Source organism: Schistocerca nitens, chromosome 4 (assembly GCF_023898315.1).
Source record: "Schistocerca nitens isolate TAMUIC-IGC-003100 chromosome 4, iqSchNite1.1, whole genome shotgun sequence".
NCBI classification, from domain to species: domain Eukaryota; kingdom Metazoa; phylum Arthropoda; class Insecta; order Orthoptera; family Acrididae; genus Schistocerca; species Schistocerca nitens.
This window is the reverse complement of record NC_064617.1, coordinates 877,642,922-877,665,470: the sequence shown is the minus strand read 5'-3', so window position 1 is coordinate 877,665,470 and position 22,549 is coordinate 877,642,922. Positions and strand designations below refer to the sequence as shown.

The following is a 22,549-nucleotide window of genomic DNA, read 5'->3' as shown; positions in this document are numbered from 1 at the left end:
CACACAAATACATTCAGAAAAGACTTCCTAACTTCGATGTTAACAAATTACTCCTCTTTAGAAACACTTTCATTGTCATTGCCATTCTACATTTTATACTCTCTTTACTTCGCCCATCATCAGTTTTTTCCTACCCAAATAACAAAACTCATCTACTACTTTCAAATTCTCGTTTCCTACAATAATTCCTTCAGCACCACTTGATTTAATTAAACTACATTCCATTATCCTTGTTTTGCTTCGCTGATGTTCATCTTATACCCCCCTTTCAAGACACTGTACATTCCGTTTAACTGCTCTTCCAAGTCATTTCGTGTGTCTGGCAGAATCACAGCGTCATTGACTAATGTCAAAGTTTTCACTTCTTTTCCCTGAACTTTAATTTCTACCCCAAATTTTTCTTTGGTTTCCTTTTCTGCTTGCTCAGTGTACAAACTGAATAAGATCTAGGGTAGCGTACAACCCTTCTCCCTTCTCCCTTCTCAACCATTGCTTCCCTTTCATGTACCTCGACTCTTATAACTGCATTCTGGGTTCTGTACATATTGTGAACAGCCTTTCGCTCCCTGTATTTTATCCTGTTCAAAGGGACTATTCCAGTAAACATTGTCAAAAACTTTCTCTAAATCCACAAATGCCATAAACTTCGGATGGCCTCCCTTCAGTCTATCTTCTAAGATGAGTCGTAGGGTCAGTATTGCCTCGCGTGTTCCTACATTTCCCCGGAACCCAAACTGATCTTCCCCGAGGTCAGCTTCTATCAGTCATACCTACATTCTGTCATATTTAAACGTAAAGTTGGTGTCCCAGCCATATGATTTAATCTGGCGTTAAATGTCCAAGTGTCTGAAAAGTTGAATAACATTAAACGTTTGGTGATCACTTTAAAATGTGTTGAAATAAAATTATTTGAATATATGCTAGTTTATTCTTTTTTAAAAAAAGAAAAAAAGAAGTAGCTGCCGGGTCACGGAATTCCGAATTGTGGCAAGTACTGTCAACATCGGTAGATCGCAATGTAAAGAACATAGTTATTCGCGTATTAACCCAGCAGTTTTATTCTAATGCCTATGGAAGGTGGCCGGTATCGCTGGCTCACAAAACTGCTAAATGTTTGTTTTTATCGTCCACTTATGGCGAGAGGCGTCGGACGAGGGCAGTATGACGCCTGTTGCACGCGAGATGGTGGCTTTTACTTGCTGTCCCTCTGGGAGTGCTTGTGCACAGACGATCTGCACGAGATGCACAGGCTCTGGGTGCCCGTATTCTGGAAGGCTGCCATGTTATACGAAATAATCCAGGCGTACAACAGCGCTTCCGGGATTCGATGTGATGGCGGGCTGTCATATATAGGAGGTCGTTCTGAAAGTTTCGTGTAACGAAGACTTTTATGTAGTAGACCGGTAAACTGTTTTCCTGTGTGTTTCTCTGTGTACTGTATAGAATTATAGAAAATGATCTCTAACGCGGAAGTAAATCGTTTCTGGACACATCTCCAATACAACGTACTTTTTCTTGTATTTGTGCGGAATGTTCCCGAATCTTTGCCAGTACCTTTCTGTTCCACCTCGTAATTCATCTTATTTAAGCTTACAAAAAATTTGTCATACAGCAGAGGAAATGGTTGAACTGGGAAAGAAAAAAGACTGTCGACCTTGGGAAGTGGTCACATCAGGATGTTCTGAAACATCTTGTATGATAAATGGTCTGCGTAAAATAACTACAGGAAGCTATTTACGCTTGTGGTACAAATTAAGATTTTTAGTGATGCTTTTGGGAGAGCTAAACACGTCTTGCGTAAATATACAATATCAGTTGTAATATAGAGAAAGTCCTCTTGTCGGCATATGAGCGTGGCTTGCCTGTTTCACTTTTTTTTTTTTTTTCTGTGCTGGAAGTGACGCATGTAGATGTTAGTGCCTTGCGGCACCCCCTCTCTGACAGTCTATTGTGGTGCATTTTTTTCAACTCCTCCCTAAGTTACAGTCCAGGCAGAGCTTTACTGAAAGAGTAGTTGCGTATACCTACGTGCATGACCTATCGGTTCCGACAGCCAGAGATTCCTGGCCCGTACTCGAAGAAAGGGCTTGTGATCTCCAATGTAATGGTACGCTAGCACTAAACATGTTGCTGATGTGTAAGCTGTCATGAAATAGGAGACTAACATTTAGACAAGAAGGCAGGAATGGATCCTCAAAAACAAAAAATGTTCAAATGTGTGTGAAATCTTATGGGACTTAACTGCTAAGGTCATCAGTCCCTAAGCTTACACACTACTTAACCTAAATTATCCTAAGGACAAACACACACACTCATGCCCGAGGGAGGATTCGAACCTCCACAGGGAAATGGATCCTCTTTTCCACGTAAAACCAAGGATTAATCTCGAATTAAAAGGAACCAAAGCAAACTCTGTGCGATGCAAGGCTGACTGTGAAAAAGTTTCAAACTATGCCTGGGCAGTGGGGGCTGTCATTGGGAAGGATAACACTCGACGTTCTTTCCGAGAATCCCACTACGTCACCGCCAGAATGGAGACGGCCTTTTCTCACTATTGTTTGTTCCTTCTCGTTCCAGTTAGAAACAGTCAAACCGCAAGTTACGAAATTGTGCATACTTTCGTGACTATCGTCATGCAAGGTAAAATCTTTCAGCTCACACGACTGCGTCACATTTCCCTTGTGTTGTTTCTCCAAAGTCGATGCTTCAACTCTCTGCCCGGAGAAACTGAACGAAGGCCATTGTCACTATGGAACATACGTTGCTTACGTCAATGAGCATGTCTGGAACGATTTTTGGTTTAAAATTCGCTGAGTGTTGAACTAAAGAAGGAAAAAGGAGTGCAGGAACGAAAATTAGATCATCTGGAATGGATTGCAAATGGTTCAAATGGTTCTGAGGACTATGGGACTTAACATCTGAGGTCATCAGTCCCCTAGAACTTAGAACTACTTAAACCTAACTAACCTAACAACATTACACACATCCATGCCCGAGGCAGGATTCGAACCTGCGACCGTAGCAGTCAAGCGGTTCCAAACTGAAGCGCCTAGAACCGCTCGGCCACACCGGCCGGCTGGAATGGATTGCAGACTTTGCAGCTTAAGTGGACTTGACTGAACACTGCCCACAGAAAGACACTGCAAGGTGAAAAGCAACTACATTTGTTTTGACGGGGATGCATTTAAAAAGAAAATCGCGTTATAGGAGGGACACTTTCTGTCAAACACAGTCCAGTTCCGTAAGCTCGCTGCCATTAAAGAAAACGCGAGGTTTGAAGAATCCATTGTGGCCTTTAAAGAATTACAACGAGACCGTTTACCGTTTCAGTTGAAAGCGCTCCTGTGCATGTGCAGATGTAACTGATGGCAATTCCCGTTGTACCGACACATACTTTTACGTTAAAACTGTCCATGACGTCTATGTTGCGTTCCTTGTGTAGAGTTTCCACGTCTCCATAATGAGGTTGCGTAAGTGCTACAATATTTTTCGATCGACAGTTTCGTGTGAATGACCTTTTCGTGATTACACAACTAAATAAGTCATGATTACATAGCAACTTCTAAAATCTGTGAAATTGTCTGCTTCTGTCTATATGCCGGCAGTTTGTACCAGATTAAAATTATATTGTCTTCAGGACACCAAATGTAATTAAATAATACTGAAAATTTGTTTTGTTTCTGATCTACGTTGTTGAGAAATGTGAAATGTAAAGCCAAGTCTATGCAATGCGACTGTGTTGCCATTTAAATGTGGCATGTTCGCAGTTTTCCCCTCTCCCCCCTCCTCCCGTCCAGACTGCGTGTGGGGGAAGTGTGCAGCGAGACTGAGCGCTAATGCCTGGGGGTGGCTCACGAACCGAAATCTTGGCCACCCCTGATCTAAAAGGTCTCCACTGTCTACATTCCACCACACACTGGATTTCGGCTGTCTACCTGGAGAGGCCAGAAGACTCCTCACGAACGTCTAAGTGGGGGAGACTTCTATGATATTTTACCTGCAGTATTTCAAGTCTTCTTACTCGTTCTATAACTCTTATTATATATATGTATGTTTTATGTGGCAAAGTTCTTCGTAGTTGTAAGTTGTTTATAATACATAAGAAGTACGAATAAAAGGCCTTCATTCACATTTTTTTTTCATTCTTTATAGAAATACACGATTCGTTTTGGACCCTGTGGGTCAATCTTCAGGTACAAATCGTTTTAATAAATCACTTACTTCAGCGTTTGAGTAAGGTGAAATGTATGTTCCTGTCACGAGAAGATTACATGTTCCGTTTTGTATTTCGTGAAGCAACTGCGGAAAATATGGTGAGAAACAGTGGAAAAATTAATGAAAAACTTATTGGACAATCGGGGAGGAACATTTTTAACTGTTTATCGCCAGAAGACGGTGGTTTACGTTTTCTGTTAACGCACGTAGCGTCAGTAAAGGCGCACATTTATTTACACATTTTAAAAATACCTCATACTTTTGCGATGGGAATTTAAAATGATTCTTTCCACATCTGTTGTGCCAAATGATCCATGGAACATGAAACTGACTAACAGGATCATAAATGCATTGTGTAATTCAATGAAATGTTAAACTACATCTGTGAAGTTTTTTTAAAATGTATAAAGCAATGTGCGCCTTGAGTGACGTGATATGCGATGAGAAGAGGGATAAACCAATGTCTCTTGCGTTAAAAGGTTAAAAATATTCTTCCCGAATTGTTCGATAAGTTTATCACTGATTTCTCCACTGTACCTTATCATATTTCCTGCAGTTGCTTCACGAAACACAAAACATAACATCCAACCTTCTTATAACAAGAATGTGCACTTCACCTCGCTCAAAGGCAGACGTAAATTGGGTATTAAGATAATTTGCACCTGATGAAGGGCCCACAGGGTCCGAAACGCTAAGCGTAGTTCGGTAAAACGTGAAAAATTGTGACCGAGGGCGTTTTTGTTCACATTACCCGTATACTGGATACAGTTACGTTCAAAGCTGCTAAATATGTTTGAAATTAAATTTATGTTCAATGAATAGTTCTTCAGAAATTCGCAAATTTTAATTGCATTGTAAATGCTAGGAGATGTAGCTGTAGGAGCACAGTGAATGTGTAGCGCAGTGTGTGAGTGCGGCTTGTGGGCTTGTAGCAGCGCCGGAACCGCACCACCTTCACGCCGCAGCAGCTGCAAGAGCTGGAGTCCCTGTTCCAGAAGACGCACTACCCGGACGTCTTCCTGCGGGAGGAGGTGGCGCTGCGCATCAGCCTGTCCGAGGCACGCGTACAGGTCAGTCGCCCAGACACTTGCTGGCAGCGCCAAAGCAAACGCTCACTCCCAACCAAGAGGGTCGCAATGGCCAATCTCCGTAAGCGTTAACATAACCTTCTCAGGTCTCTGTCATCCTTGTGGATGGGTGTCCTAGGCTCCTGTGTGCTCTCCACTCCTTCATATCAATCTGCATCACCAATGTCAGTCGCCCAGCCTCAAAGCACTCACTCCCAACTAAGTGGGGGTCGCATCTGCCAGTCTGTGTGAGTGTGAACATATCCTTCTCAGGTGTCTGACACCATTATGGATGGGTGTCCCAGGCTCCTGTGTGCTCTCCACTCCATCATATCCTTCTGCGTCCCCAATGACAGTCGCTCAGCCTCAAAGCATTCACTTCCAGCTGTGTGGGGGTCGCATCGGGCAGTCTGAGTGTGTGAACACAGCCTTCTAAGATGTCCGATACCGTTATGGATGGGTGTCCCAGGCTTCTGTGTGCTCTCCGCTCCAGTATATCCTTCTGCATCCTCAAATCTGTGTCTCCTGTTCACGACGTAAACAGTGCGTGTTTTGCTGGTACGGAATACTCAGGCGTTAAATTTAGCAATGTTGATTAATTTCCTACCTGTCACGCAAAAACAAATTCGTGAACGCTCACGCAGCCGCTGATACGCAGACTAGTGTGACAAAGAGGCAGTTCTGAGTTATCAGTCGCGACAGAGTTCGCGTAGGAATGGCTGCCTCAAAGTATCAGAAATCCGACAAGCCATTAAAGAATAGCGAAAAACGTAAAGAGGCGAGGTCGCCCTGAAAATAATCGTATCGTAGTGTAGAGAAGAGTCTCACCACATAACTGAGAGACTTACAAGTGGCCGGCCGCGGTAAAACGTCACTTGCCATACCCACGAGTCCCAGTAGAAAGACAGGCCGCGGCACGTACGTACGGAGACGGGCGTGAGCTCGCTCGCTCCCTCAACTCAGCAGACAAACTACGTTTCTACACCTGTTAACTCGTAACTAGATGTGTCCATACGAACGAGAATTGCATCTTGTACTGTAATCCGCTATTATGGAGTCTTACTGTCATTAGTCTTACAATGATCGGAAGTCCATAGGTCTACTTATAATTAGTTACGGTTGTACAGGGATACAATAAAATTAAAATCACGTTAAACTGATTATCAGTTGCATATAATGGAATGTAGCCGAATTAAATCAGGTGATGCTCAGGGGTTAGATTAGGAAATCAGACACTTAAAGTAGTAGATGACTTTGCTATTTGGGGAGCAAAATGATTGATTATGGTCAAAGTAGAGAGTTATAAAATGTAGACCAGCTATGACAAGGAAAGCATTTCCGAAGAAGAGAAATTTATTAACATCGAGTATAGATTTCAGTGGCAGGAATCCTTTTCTGAAAGTGTTTGTGTGGAGTGTAGCCATGTATGGAACTGAAACATGGACAATAAACGGTTAAGAACAGAAGCTTTTTAAATGTGGTGCTACGGAGGAATGCTGAAGATTAGATGGGTAGATCATGTAACTAATGAGGAGGTACTGAATAGAATTGGGGAGAGGACGAATTTGTGGCACAACTTGACTAGAAGAAGCGATCGGTTTGTAGGACAGATTCTGAGGCATGAAGGAATCACCAGTTTAGTATTGGAGGGAATCATGGGGGTAAAAACCGTAGAGGGAGATGAAGAGATGAATACACTAAGCAAATTCGGAAAAACGTAGGTTGCAGTAGTTACTCGGAGACGAAGAGGCTTGCACAAGATCAAACCAGTCTCTGCACTGAAAACCACAACAACAACAAGCCACCACTTCTTGTATGAAATGAGGACTGTTAAGCAGAAGAGACTAAGTCCAATAAACAAACCGTTACACTATTTATATCGAGTAGTGATCTTAAATTTTGTTGTAGTACAGTTCAAATGGTTCAAATGGCTCTGAGCACTATGGGACTTAACTTCTGAGGTCATCAGTCCCCTAGAACTTAGAACTACTTAAACCTAACTAACCTAAGGACATCACACACTTCCACGCCCGAGGCAGGATTCGAGCCTGCAACCGTAGCGGTCGCGCGGTTCCAGACTGTAGCGCCTAGAACCGCTCGACCGGCTGTAGTACGGTTAATCAGTAAGACTTCATAATAGCTGATTTCAGTGGAAGATGCAATTCTCGTTAGTACGTACACGCCCAGCTGGGAGTTAACAGGTTCAGATACGTATTTTGATTGCTGAGCCGAGCGAGCGAGCGAGTTCAGGCCTACCAGCTTCGTGACGCACGCGCCGCGGCCTGTCTTTCTCGTCGGCCTTGCCACGCCCAGCTCTCGCGGGAACCTGCGTCAACTGGATGGCTACCTAATTGTAAGTTGCTACGCACTAAAAGGTGCCGTTCAGTCTTACTGAACCACAGTCGCAGCGTTCTGGTACAGACAACTCGCATGTAGTATGCATGAGATATACCTGCTGACTCCACACTAAACATCCTTTCTTCGCATGTCATATTTAGATGTACGAGCCCTCCGTCATTGTTGTTGCGGTCTTATAGTTCACCAGTGTTTTTATACTTCGGGGTGACTGAATGCTTTCTAAGTATTATTGTGGTCGCGTTTAGCCGTATTAACTCCACAAAATTTTGCACTAGTAAAGTTCACTGCTACTTCTTGCGTAACGGTTTACGGAGCGGGTGACGGTTGACGTACAGAATTTGTTACTCGTGTGGAGAGTCGGATGGAGGCCACGAAACTACTTCACTGAGATCGACGTAGTGCCGACACTCAGTGTCTTACTCTTTACTACAAAAACACAGTCTGTTAAACTGCCTCCAAATCCCGACTCCACAACAATTCGTCAAACAAACGCTGCCCTCACGTTTTCTCGCTGTCGCAATACTATAATCGACCCAGCAGCGATGCTGCACTACACTTGTAATCTCCTACAGTGCGCCGACAACCCCGCCTTCCTAGGACTCTTCCAGATCCTCCAGAAATACCAACAACCCCTCCAGATTCACTTCAACAATGCAAACGCTTCGGACACTCCTAACCAACCTTTCCTACACTCAGCCAAAAATTATAGGACGAATCGTTGCTGCTTCCACCTGCATGACTTATACCTCACCATTTGTGACCGTCCTACCTAATTAGCTAATAAACTAACACATCTCCTAATAACCATCCAATGTTAATCAACTTAGAAACCCAACATAGTAATCATCCAAAACTATTAGGCAACCCAGCATAACGATTCCTCCTCTCCAAATTATTGTCAACCTTTAAACGTTTATTCAGTCTATCCTCTCATACGTTTATTTTGCCTGGATTTCTGGTCCATCTAATTTCTGTTACTCCTTTCCCAGTCCTCTACCGCAAAGTGCACTGCCTCACTTCGCACCTACTTACCCTCATCTGCTCATCCCTCACGATTCAAATTCTTCACGTTCCTCGACCATGTCTAATAGCTACGCGTATCCTATACATTGCTGAAAATTTTGCCTACCTCACCTTCCACTTATCACCCACCCGCCGTGGAGCGCCGCCTCTCCTCTACCAACACATCTTCCAAACGCTGGCCTTGTCCGTATTATACACGACCTCCCAACAAAACGCCAACAGACTCCCAATTCCAGGTGATGAAATCTGTCATGACATTTGTCCCTCCTGTAACCACTGGCCTACCACTCCTCTCCATTATCCACACTAATAAACTTTGCTTCCCCTGATTTATCTTTTCCCTCTTTAGCTCCCTTGTATCCAATGTATTGCATTATAACTTTTAATGTCTTAACGAATCCAGGATGGTAGTTTTTTAAAGATAACAATTATGAAATTATGTGTGGATTTAATATCACTAATGTAATATATTAATAATATAACGAAAGCATAATTTACAGCATGCTGCTTGGTTAAAATAATACTTTGTTTAGTACAGTTGCGAGACAGCTCATTTTGAAGTGCACAAATGAGACTGGACACATTTTCCTAGTAACTAAATGTCAAAAGTAACATGGCACGCAATGCGTCGTCGTCGACGGAGATAAAGTCTATATCAGTAACCAGAAGCAATACATACCCAACTCTTTACCCACTAGCAGTGCCCCCGTCCATTTGTCAGCATGGTAGTAAAAGGCCGAAGCCTTCAAGTAGCGCTAAGTGAAGCAGTTACTTCAACCAAAAAGTCTGGTGGAAATGATAATCTTGCTTAAATTTATCGATGCTATGGTTCGCACCTAGGAGAAATCAGTAATTCTCAAACAGCTGTATCTATTTGAATCTTTATATTTTATACTAGGCTATGTATTTTAATATTTTATTGAACGAAGAGCGAAATATTGGGCCACTGTCAGCTTTATCATCATCATCAGGACTTCCTTTCAGCAAGCCATATAGGAACTTTGTGAACTATCTGCCTCCATTGATTTCTTTCCTGGTGTAGCTTTTCTCTCTCCACTACGTTCCATGTTATTCCTCTCCTCTTGAGATTTTCATTAACCTGGTCTGTCCAATCGGTCTTTCTCCTAGTATCTTCATCCCAAGATACTGACACTGGGCTGGAGTCGGGTGCATTCGCTTCAGATGACCTAACCACTTCAGTCTTACAGTACTCATTCCTTCCTCCATGGTCAAGGTCACCTGCAGGTCTATCCTTACACATTCGTTCCTGATTCTGCCTCTCTTGGGATTTTGTAAATCAGATCTAAGGAACTTCATTTCGCATACCTGTAACAGACTCTCTTCCCTCTTATTTATGACACAGATTCCCAGACTATACGCCGTGATCGGCAGGAGGTGGGTTTTATAAATGGTCTCTTTAGCTCTTTAACGGACTCCTTTGTCCCATATTGGGTTTCGTACTTGGTGGAAGAAGCTGGATCCTTTTGCTACTCTGACTAAAACTTCGAGCTTGGCAGTTCCATCACTTTATACAACGCTACCAAGATATTTGAAACTTTTTATACATTCAGTCATCTCTCCTTCCAGCATAACGTTGCAAGACGTGGGAGTCCTACTCATCTTCATTGTCACTGTCTTGTTCTTACTCACAGCCAACTTGAATTTTTAAACTTTTTATTCCGGTAATCCATTCTCCTCTGAACCTCCATTTCCGTCTCTCCCCAAATGGCGACACAATCAGCTAAAGTAACAGCTTTGAAATTTACATTTTCTACTTCCTTGATTTCTTTCATGATTGTGTCCAAAAGTGTAATGAAGAGTTACAGGGAAATTGAACTGCCTTGCTGAACATCTCTTTTTGTCTCAAACCATTTTGATCTTCCACTTCTTACCAATACATTGCTTTCACAGTCTTCCCACAGTACCTGAACTTTTTGAATTAATGAATCAGGAACATCATATTTTCTCAGGCATTCCCACATTTTACCTCTTGGTACACTGTCGTATGCTTCATCCAAATGCGGGAACACATTATCAGATCCTTTCCTTTTCGCCAATAGTTCTCCATTAACTGATAGTTCTCCATTAACTGATTGTTTCTTCTGAAACCATGCTCTTGTTTCTCAAACTAATGTCCTAGAATTTTTCTCAGTCTCTTTTCTAATACCCTTTCCATTATCTTAAGGCAGTGTGACAGCAGTGTGATTCCTCAGTAATTTGTGCATTTCTTTTTACTTCCTTTCTTAAACAGTAGTATTAAAATACCCTTTTTTCAGTTATCTGGCATTTTTTCCATATCGCCCCCAGCATCCGATGTAACCATTCTGTTCCTTGGTTTCTGCCAAAGAAATTGGATGCTGTTCTTCCTCTACTTCAATGACTTCAGTGTCGCTTTCTTGTTCATTTCCCCATTCAATAAGATTTCAAAATAATTCTTCATCACTTCCCTGATGCCTTCCATGTCGCTGATAATATCTCCATCATCTGTTTCAATCACTTTTATATCTTCTCTCTTAGATCTTCTACTTTTCAACAACCCATATAAGAATTTTTGGTTCCCCTTGCTGTCTTACTATAGTTTCTGGGTGAATATTTCCCAACTCTTCTCCTTTCTTATTTTACTATCCTCTCTGCTTTGAGTTTGTTCTGTCGATATTCCTGCTTCAGTGTTATCATCTTGTGCTTACTCTCCATGTTTTTCTTTGCTATATTACGTTCTTTAATTGCATCTTTTGCTGTATTTTTCCACCAACTTGTTTCTTTCTCCTTTACTTTACCTTTTGTTTTGCCAGATATTTGCACGGCACTACTATTAATATTCTAAACAGGTTCCATACTTCGTCCACACTACCACTCCCTGTTGTTGTAAATTTCTGTGCTATTAACTTCTGGAAGTTTTCCTTATTCTCTTCTTCTTTCAGCTTCCATTTCTTAATTTCACGCAATGTTTGTACGGCAGTCATTCTTTTAATTTTACAGTTTGACCATGTACTAGTAAGCTGCGATCACTATCCAAATATACTCACTTGGTATAGCTTTGGTATCTCTCACTTTTCCTCTAATTTATTTCTCTGTCAAGAAATAGTCGATAACTGTTTTATATTTGCCATTCCAACCATATCTAGTGATCTTAAAGCTATCTCGCCTTTTGAAGAACGTAATCTTTACTAAAAGCTTATCCCTTATGGACAGATTTAGAATTTCCTCAGACTCAACATTCTTTTCTCCATACCCAAAAGGGATTCATTTCTATTAACGCCGATCTGAGCATTCAAATCCCCAATTATCCTTATGTTATCTTCTCTTACTTGGTCTTCCAGGTCTCCAAGGAATTTCACTTTTTACTCCTCACTGCACCCTCACTGATGTTCGTACACTTGGAGTATAGTGAAACTGTTCTTTCTAGTGTTCACTTAGACTTTAATACTCCTTTCACTTATGAAGCTTACATCTGCAATGAGATCAATGTCTTTGTGAAACACAAGGACCACCCCATTCTTTGTTGCTTTATTGTGACCACGCCAGTATAATTGGTACCCGTGTCTCAGCAGTTTTGAGTTCTTTCTCTTCCATTTGGTCTCACTCACTCCAGGGATATGAATCTTTCTCCTCTTCATCATGTAACCTCTTTACTCTCTCCTGTGAAGGTTAATACATTTAATGTTTCCTCTCTCAACTTGTTTTTATGTTTTTTCGGGTTCTAGTGTTTCGTCCTTTATCAATTGTTCTTTTTTTTTGCATTCCTTGGATTTTCTCCAGGCTGCAAAGAGCCGTCATTCATTTCATGGGTACAAGAAATTCTGCTATTCGGTATTTTCAATCCCAGGCTCGTTCTTTAATTGAAAACAATAAATCTGTTACTCTTTTGCTGACCTGATAAGCCTAACGCATCTGAGGATTTTCTGTCCGGGTTTATTCCTTCAGCCTTTGAAGATCTCTCTTCGTCACAAGGCAGTGGTTTCTTTCTTAATTAGGCCTGAGAAAGGAGAGACTGCCTCCTCCGCCAACTGCGCCGTACCGAAGTTATTCTTCTCCGCCGAAGCTGCCGTGAAGGACTTCACCACACCGCTGGCAAAGGGCGTGTTTTCGGTCCGCGGGAGGTATTTTATTTCCTAAAAGCCCTCCAGTCAGGCAAGACCCCCTATCCGCCACCTGGGACGCGCCCGATAGGAGAACAGTCAAATCCGCACGGGCCGCTCTCCCTGAAAGTTTCAGGTGTAATCGTGTAAACAGCCGCCGCCAATGTTTACGTGTACGAAGTTACATTGACGTCTGCCAATGCCTTCCTGGTGCTTCGCTTTTCTTATCATAGAGTGTATAATTGATTTTCGGATGTACTTGCAAACTTTCTCTATTAAGTTTTTCCACTTTATTATCCGCAGACAGTGCAACATTCGTAAAACGAAGGTGTTTTCGTATATGTCCCATTAAGTGGTATTCCTCCTTCTTTGAACCCTGTTTGATAATCTGCAGCCTTCCCATAGGACTGTTCATAATAGTTTTCATGATGCGCAACACTCTTCTCTACTTTCCACTGCAGTTCGGTATTCATGAATATCGTGAGGAAGTCTGATATGTATAATTGGTATGCACGCTGATGAGCCTAAACGTCTTGACGACCTGGTTAATTGCGTATTGTTCCATATCTGGAACAGGATACAGGAGCGATTCTGCCTGGCATAGATTCGAACAGTCGTTAACAGGCTTCTGGAAATACGTGGCACCAGATATCTACGCGAAGACCGCGCAGTTCCTAGTACTTATGAGTCGACGAGATGATTCGAGGGCGTAGAGCCGACAGTACTCCAGATACGTCACATAGTGTTCAGGTGATGAGAATGTTGGCTCTCCAGACGGCAACGTGAAATCACTATTACGCTCCTGAAAGTGTTCCAGTGCGATTCTGACCTTGTGACAGGGACAGATATCCTGCCGAATGACTGCATCGCTGCCGAAGACTACACTATGTGATCAAAAGTATCCGGACACCCCCAAAAGCATACGTTTTTCATATTAAGTGCAGTGTGCTGCCACCTACTGCCAGGTACTCCATATCAGTGACCTCAGTAGTCATTAGACATTGTGAGAGAGCAGAATGGGGCGCTCCGCGGAACTCACGGACTTCGAACGTGGTCAGGTGATTGGGTGTCACTTGTGTCTGACGTCTGTAGGCAATATTTCCACACTCCTAAATATCCCTTGGTCCACTGTTTCCGATGTGATAGTGAAGTGGAAACACGAAGGGACACGTACAGCACAAAAGCGTACCGGCCGACCTCGTCTGTTGACTGACAGAGACCGCCGACGGTAATGTGTAATAGACAGACAACTATCCAGACCATCACACTGGAATTCCAAGCTTCATCAGGATCCACTAAAAGTACTACGATAGTTTGGTGGGAGGTAATAAAACTTGGATTTCATGATCTAACGGCTGCTCAATAGCCACACATCACGCTGGTAAATGCCAAACGATGCCTCACTTGGTGTGGCTCTGAGCACTATGGGACTCAACATCTTAGGTCATAAGTCCCCTAGAACTTAGAACTACTTAAACCTAACCAAACTAAGGACATCACACATACTCATGCCCGAGGCAGGATTCGAACCTGCGACCGTAGCAGTCCCGCGGTTCCGGACTGCAGGCCAGAACCGCGCGGCCACCGAGCTGGCCTCACTTGGTGTAAGGAGCATAAACAGTGGACGGTTGAACGCACAATCAATAGTATCCGGACTCCTGGCTGGAAATGACTTACAAGTTCGTGGCGCACTCCACCGGTAACGCTGTAATTCAATATAGTGTTGGTCCAACCTTAGCCTTGATGACTGCTTCCACTCTCTCAGCCATACGTTCAATCAGGTGCTGGAAGGTTTCTTGGGGAGTGGCAGCCTATTCTCCATGGAGTGCTGCAGTGAGGAAAGGTATCGATGTCGATCGGTGAGGCCTGGCACGAAGTCGGAGTTCCAAAACATCCCATAGGTTGTCTTTAGGATTGAGGTCAGGACTCCGTGCAGGCCAGTCCATTATAGCGATGTTATTGTCGTGTAACCATTCCGCCACAGACCGTGCATTATGAACAGGTGCTCGATCGTGTTGAAAGATGCATTCGCCATCCCCAAATTGCTCTTTAACAGTGGGAAGCAAGAAGGTGCTTGAAATAAAAATGTAGGCCTATGCTGTGGTAATGCCACGCAAAAGAACAAAGGGTGCAAGCCCACTCCATGAAAAATACGACCACACTATTAAACCACCATCTCCGAATTTTACTGTTGGCACTACACACGCTGGCAGATGACGTCACCGGGCATTCGCCATACCCACACCCTGCTATCGGATCGCCACATTGGTACCGTGATTCCTAACTCCACACAACATTTTTCCACTGTTCAGTTGTCTAATGTTTACACTCCTTACACCAAGCGAGGCGTCGTTTGGCACTTTCTGGCGTGATGTGTGGCTTATGAGAAGCCGCTCGACTGTGAAATCGAAGCTTTCTCACCTCCCGCCTAACAGTCATAGTACTTGCATTGGATCCTGATGTAGTTTGGAATTCCTGTGTAATGGTCTGCATAGATGTCTGCCTACTACACATTACGACCCTCTTCAACTGTCGGCGGTCTGTGTCAGTCAACAGACGAGGTCGACCTGTACGCTTTTGTGCTGTACGTGTTCCTTCATATTTCCACTTCACTATCACATCGGAAGCAGTGGATCTAGGGATGTTTAGGATTGTGGAAATCTCGCGTGCAGACGTCTGACACAAGTGACACCCAATCACCTGGCGACGTTCGAAGTCCGCGAGCTCCGCGGAGCGTCCCATTCCGCTCTCTCACGATGTCTAATGACTACCGAGGTCGCTGATATGGAGTACCTGGCAGTAGGGGCAGCACAATGCACCTAATATGAAAAAGGTATGTTTTTGGGGGTGTCCGGATACTTTTGATCGCATAGTGTATATTTTCTCGTTTGCTACTCGAAAACTATTACTCGTAAAGAAAAAATGAACAGGACAGTTTTCTATGGAATGTAATTTAGTTAAATGTTGTACTAGGATACGTTTTCGTTGGAGGTTACGCTTTCCGAGTTATTCAAGAAAAACGCATTTTATACTTTTTCTTTAATAATTCGAATTCTATGGTCTCAAGGGAAAATGTATTCCATTACGACATTTAACTAAATTAAACTCCCTAAAAAAATCCTCCTCATTTCTCTTGTATGACTAGTAGTTTACAAGTAGCGAGCTAGAGAATGTGAGAATGTTCAGATGGTATTTGAGGGTGTTTCGGATTGCATAAAACCCATAGATAGCGGCAGATGACTCGCCTTATATAGTGGCTACTCAGTCAAGCAGACGTGATTCGGGGTTTGCTTTTAACACTTTCCTTATATGCCAGTAGCTTCAATGCAACAGATATTAGCCTTACAGATCATTTAGGTGCAATCAATGGTTTGCAGCTGTAAGTGGCCTTGCTCGAGGAAATTCTTCCATAAGACGACAGAAACGAAAGTATGGGAAATAAGCTAAAGGGCGGAGGGAAACAGAAGTGTTAGCCGCACTCGTGTGCCCCCGCACTATGAGGGGCGCACTGAGCAGTGGGCCTTCTATGCCCTCACCCACATTCCATTATTGGAAAAAAAGGCGAAATGGTGGTTTCCCAGACCACACAACACGCCTTCAGCTATTTGCTGTCCAGTTCATGTGGGGTTTGGCCCACTGTGTTCGAGAAGTGCAGCTCTATGTGCCGGTTGAGCGATGGCCTTGTGCGAGGTACCCTCTCCAAATGTCCTCTGCATTGAGTGCCACTCGCAGTCTTCACTCGGAGATTGGCTGAGGTGGGCCTGCGTCCACTGACAGCCGCAGTTCCTGCCGGGGTTCGAACCAAATGTCACTGACAATATGCGGCGCCTGCCTGCGGTCGCTGTCGCTTTAGCGTCTTTTCGTGACCGCTGTTCTTATCACCTGTCACGTGGCTACTGGAGCTACACCGTTCGTAGCAGACATATTGTACAGTCCGTGTCAATACACCAACAAAAAGGACAACTTCAGTCAAGGGCTGGTCGTAGCTAGTCCAAACAAGACTGCTCTTTCCTGCCCTTCTGTGAGGACTGCATGTTGACCCAACTTATTATTAAGTATTAATGGCTCTAAGCACTATGGGTCTTAACATCTGAAGTCATCAGTCCCCTAGACTTAGCACTTCTTAAACCTAACTGACCTAAGGACAACCCACACAGCTATGCCCGAGGCAGGATTCGAACCTGCGACCATAGCAGCTGCGCGGTAACGACTGCAGCGCCTAGAACCACAGCGGCTGTCCTGGCCCAACTTATTCTGCTGATTCCATATCAGGGGGGCTACCAGATAGACTTCGGTATAACGGCTTGTATTAGCAGTGGAGGGTGACATGACCACACAGCATTAGTTCTGCATCATATAAAGCTATCCAAAGCGACCGATGAGCACTTTCAAGGGGGGAATAACATTTACTTCGGTGAGCTTGTGTACATTCGTGACGAAAAAATAAGAAAGGAATCAGGTCTTTTTGTAGTTATAGATGACTCGAGTATGGAGTGGAACGTAAATTATGTAGCATATAAGACAATGGATAACGGTAACTAGGACTTCACAGAGAACACATTGTCGCTTCATCGTAACGGAACAGTTTTGTGTTTTGCAGTTTCTGAGAATAGATTTTCATAAAAGCAGTGTTTTACTATAGCCAACGGCCTTGCCGCAGTGGTAATAGCGGTTTCGAATAGATCACCCAAATTAAGCGCTATTGGGCTTGGCTGCCACTTGGCTGGGTCACCGTCTGGGTCTGTCGAGTGCTGTCGGCAAGTGGGAAGCACTCAGCCATAGTCAGACCATTTGAAGGAGCTACTTGATTGAGAAGTAGCGACATTGGTCTCGTAAACTGACATACGGCCGGGAGAGCGGTGTGCTGACCACATGCCCCTTCGTAACCGCATCCGGTGACGCCAAAGGGCTGAGGATGACACGGCGGCCAATCGGTACCGTTGGGCCTTCAAGGCGTGTTTGGAGATGGTTTCTTTTGTGTTTTACTGCAGCGAGGTGATCGAATAACTATCGCAGTGGTACATTTTAAATTATCGGCGCTAAAGATGGGTGAAAAATCCATTTATGAGTATCAGGCTCTTGTGCAGAATGTTGCTGTCTTTACTATAAGAGTGATCTCCGCTGTCTCTGGCACAGAAACACGAAAGTTTACTCTTTTAATCTCGCTGCAGTGTCTCCCAAGGTGTCGTATTTTCCGATGTACCTGAAGTTCACGCAGAACATAGAGGGATCTGCTGAATCGGTATGCGTAGTTCGAGCAGACCGCTGTTCAAGCCTGTCTTTGCAGGTTCCACTTCCAATATATTTCCGGTTGGAGTGTACCATGTGATTGCAGAGTGCTCGGTTTACCTCTTAGGGGAGTATGTTGCAGTACTTTACAGCGTAACGTGTTGGTTACTTGCCAATACCATCGCAAAGACTGTCCGCAGCGATATGGCGCGATGGTAAGACTCTGGACTGGCATTCGCGAGAACAGGGGTTCAAATCCCCGTTAGGCAATGCGGATTTATGTTCCTCATGATTCCTCTAAGTCGCTTATGGCTTGTACTGTCTCTAATGACCAGGTCATCGAGAACACGTTAAGCCTCAATCTTCCTGCCATACTTTCGCATATTTTTTAGTTTCTTTCTTTTATAGTTCTACCATCGTTCTGCGAATCATGTTCCGAGTACCTCCATGGGTCCACGGGGATTGACAAAAAAAAAAAAAAAAGTGAAATAAATGTCCGATAACACAGCAGTTTGCTGGTAGAAACGACTACTCCATTCGCTAAGGCGCTATGAACAGGCTAACGCCTACACGTACTGTAGGTGCAGTGTGTTTTCTCCGCAACCGAGTGACCGTGTCGGCTGAACTGTCCGCAGGTGTGGTTCCAGAACAGGCGCGCCAAGTGGAGGAAGCAGGCGCGACTGCAGCTGCTGCAGGACGCGTGGCGCATGCGCTGTCTGGGGCTCGCCGCGCCGCCGCTCCTGCTCGGTGAGTACACTTCACACTGGGCTACCCGCTAGCGGCAGCTCACTGTGCTCGCTTTGCTGCACGGTAAGTGTGCTAAACTGGCTGCGATACTAAACAACCGGACACAGTAAAGTAACGCCCATGCAACACTAGCTGCTATACCACACTACACTACACTACATTACCTGCTACATTATACTAAACTACACTATACCACAGTAGCTGCTACACGACACTGCGCTGCACAGCACTACACTACACCACATTACACTACATGACACTGCACTACACAGCACTACACTACACGACATTACACTACACAGCACTACACTACACTGCATTACACTACACAGCACTACACTACACTGCATTACACTACACAGCACTACACTACACTACACCACATTACACAGCGCTACACTACACCACATTACACTACACTACACTGCACTATGCCACAGTAGCTACTACACTACACTACACTACACTACACTACACTACACTACACTACACTACACTACACTACAGCAGCTGCTAAACTACACTACAGTAGCTGTTAAACTACACTACATAGCACTATGTTACACTACAATGCACTGCACTAATCACTACACTACATTAAACCAGTTACTCTACACTATTGTAGACAACAGTAGCTGCTACACTATGTTACACTACACTACACTAGATCCTACACTACACTACATTACACTAGCTGCCACAATGCTCTAAATGTCCACTAGTGTCGCAACACAACAGTTGCTAAAGTGCACCTTCTGCTACACTATACTAACTGCTACATTACGCTATCTGGTATTCTACACTAGCTCGTTTACTACATTAGCTGCAGTTGTTACAGGATGTGTGCAGTATATGGTGTCCAGAACTTGCCACGTTATTTTACATCTGTGGCTCTGTACTGTCACTATATGCTACACTATACACACATTCTTGCCAACCGTGTCTATGAACTTCCATTCCTTCTTCATTTAATTACTGTAGTTTCCAAATGCACTCACAAACACAAAGAGCCAAATTTGTAGAATTCTGTCGTTAGTATTCTAAAGGTCCACAGGTTTTGTGGCTGTCGGTTCCTGAACTTCTGATATCGCTGAAATAAAATAGCGTTTAACTTCCCTGAAGAGAGACACGCTATTTCCTGCCATCTGTGGGGAACGTGAAGTGTAGCTTTGTATCTGTCAATAACGTTTCGTACTATTTAGCAACCGCAACAGAAATGAAAACTGTTGGTGACGTACTACACCAGTGTTGAACAAAACAATAATTTAATGACTGTTACGAAAGTAATTAGCGTTATATGCTTCAGTCAGACTGATATGAATGTTCCTTTCTCCTACTTAACACGAACAGATAGAATGGAATGTTAACAATGCCAGCTTCGCGACAGACTACAGAGATATAGTATACCAAAATCTCTCCTTGTTATTCATTTTCGAAAAGGAAATAAACCCTACCACTTCTCAGGAACCCTCTAATTAATTTAATCGATATTACGACGACAATAAGGAAGGATAAGTCCAATGTAAGGGACGGACGAAATCCTGTTCGACATGGTTGTTGTGTTTTTGTGGTCTCCTGGCCGAAGACCGCTTTAATGCACGCCTCCACGCCGAATATCCCGTTCATCTCTGTAACCTGCATCCACTTCAGCCTGCATACTGTATCTCTATAATTTTTACCGCTCACCCCCTTCCATATTTCCCCTCCATTACCAAACTGACCATTCCTTGACCCCTCATGATGTGTCCAATCAACATACCCCTCTTTTAGTCAAGTTGTCGCATAAAACTCGGTCCTCCTTGATTAGATTCAGTACCTCTTCAGTGGTTACCCAATCTGCATGCTTAAGTTTCAACATTCTTCTACAGCCTCACGTTTTAAAATCTTCTGTTATCTTTTGTATGTCTCATTTATCATCCATGTTTCACCTCTATATACGGAACACTCCTGAGAAATACTTTCAGAAAAGACTTTCTAACATTTTAATTTATATTCGATGTTAACATATTTCTCTTTTTCATAAATTCTTTTTTCACTGTTGCCAGTCTGCATTTTGAATCCTCTGTACTTCTGCCATCATCAGTTATTTTACATCCCAAATGCGAAAACTAATCTGGTTTTTCTGTTTCATTTATGAGTCTAATTTCCGCACAATCATCATATTTAATTGGATTACCTTACTCTTGTATTACTTCTGTTGATGTTAATTTTATAAAATCTTCTGAAAACACTGTTCATGCCAATTAAACGCTCTTCCAAGACATTTGACACATCTGAAAGAATTACAATGTCATCGTCAAACACAGAACTTTTTATTTCTTCTCCACGAATTCCTATTCCTTCTACAAACTTCTCCTTGGTTTCTCTTACTGCTAGCTCAATGTACATACTGAATAACACCGGGGATCGGCTACAGCCCTGTCTCACTCCATTCTCAACCACTGCTTCCGTTCATGTATTCGACTCTCATAACTGTCGTCTGGTTTCGGTCCCTGTATTTTATCTCTATTATGAATATCAAAGAGGGCATTCCAGTCAACACTGTCAAAATCATTCTCAAAATCTGAAAAATATCAATGAATGAAATAAATTTCCTGACTGAGTCTAGAGGAGGATCGGCATCCACTTTGTGTTCTTCTGCCATGGGTCTTGTCTTCTCAACCGCTGCATATTGTGCCCCAGTGTGAACAAACAGTCCATATGTAAAATAACAGACGCCCAAGTAAATACCGTAATGAGCATGATTGGTGATGTTGTCAGATCAACTCCTACGCAGTGACTACCAGTTCTAAGCCAATTTTCACCTCCTAAACTACGACGCGTAAATGCTCTCGACTACAGAAAGTTCGTGGATAGTTAAAATCTACCAGTCCTTCAATTTGTCGATGCTATCGTGCCAGGCATAGCCGACTCTGGCATTCACACTTGTAGATGCATTTGTAGTCTTTACTTCATTTTCTTCATTCTTATATTTTTTCCTTTCATCAATTAAATCCAGCATTTTGCATGTTATCTGCGGATTTCAGGTGTGACTTTATATTTGCCTAGTTGTTCGCATATAGTCTTCACTATACCATCTCCAAAATCTATCCATTCATCTTCTGTTACATTCCTTCTCTTGTAATGCCTAGCCGTTCGCAGTGTTCTCTTCTAACGAAGTGTGTTTATTTCAACTTTTCCAGGTCATCTTAATATCCTATTCTCTGGCAATTTCTTCAGCTTTAATTTTCATTCATGAGTAAGAAATTGTTATTGGAGCCACATCTGCTGGTGGAAACATTTTGCAGTTTAGTGTTTGAAAAAGAACTCCCTAGTTTTAATGTGTCCTAGAATCTGTACAAAGTGACATACACTATTCTAGTTTGTGATGTTTGATTCATCAACTCTCCAAGTTTGGCACCCCCTGAAGTTGGCAGGTCTGCTCAACTCTGAGACGGCACCAGTGCTGTTTTCTCCTCTCTTCCCTCAGTTCAGTCCAGGCTTGCGTGTAGTGCAGTGTAGAGCACCTCAGCAACATTTCATATCAGTGGAACAATTAATCGTCATATTTGGGGGACAGAGCATCCACATGAAGTTATTCAGCATCAACGTGACTCTCCGAAAGTTAATATATGGTGTGGTTTGATAGAAGATCGTGTGATTGGTCCTTTCATTTTTGTAGAAGAAACAATAAACGGGGACGTTTATAGCGACATATTGACAGTGTACGTCTTTTTCCAAATGGACGATATTGAGGCGGAAAAGGGGCTTGTGTTTTTCCAACAAGATGGCGCCCCACCTCATTGCAGTAACCGTGTGCGTGCGATTCCTGACACTCGCTTTCCAGGAAGG

General features: G+C 43.3%; 1 protein-coding gene across 1 annotated transcript in view; it reads left to right on the top strand.

The window, feature by feature from the left end:
- LOC126252637 (dorsal root ganglia homeobox protein-like) overlaps positions 1–22,549 on the top strand; it is a 123,882-nt gene that overhangs the window by 93,578 nt on the left and 7,755 nt on the right. Inside the window, exons 2-3 of the mRNA XM_049953540.1 lie at positions 5,148–5,285; positions 18,607–18,718. Of these exons, the coding sequence (XP_049809497.1) occupies positions 5,148–5,285; positions 18,607–18,718 (250 nt within the window). The remainder of the gene's footprint in view (positions 1–5,147; positions 5,286–18,606; positions 18,719–22,549) is intronic.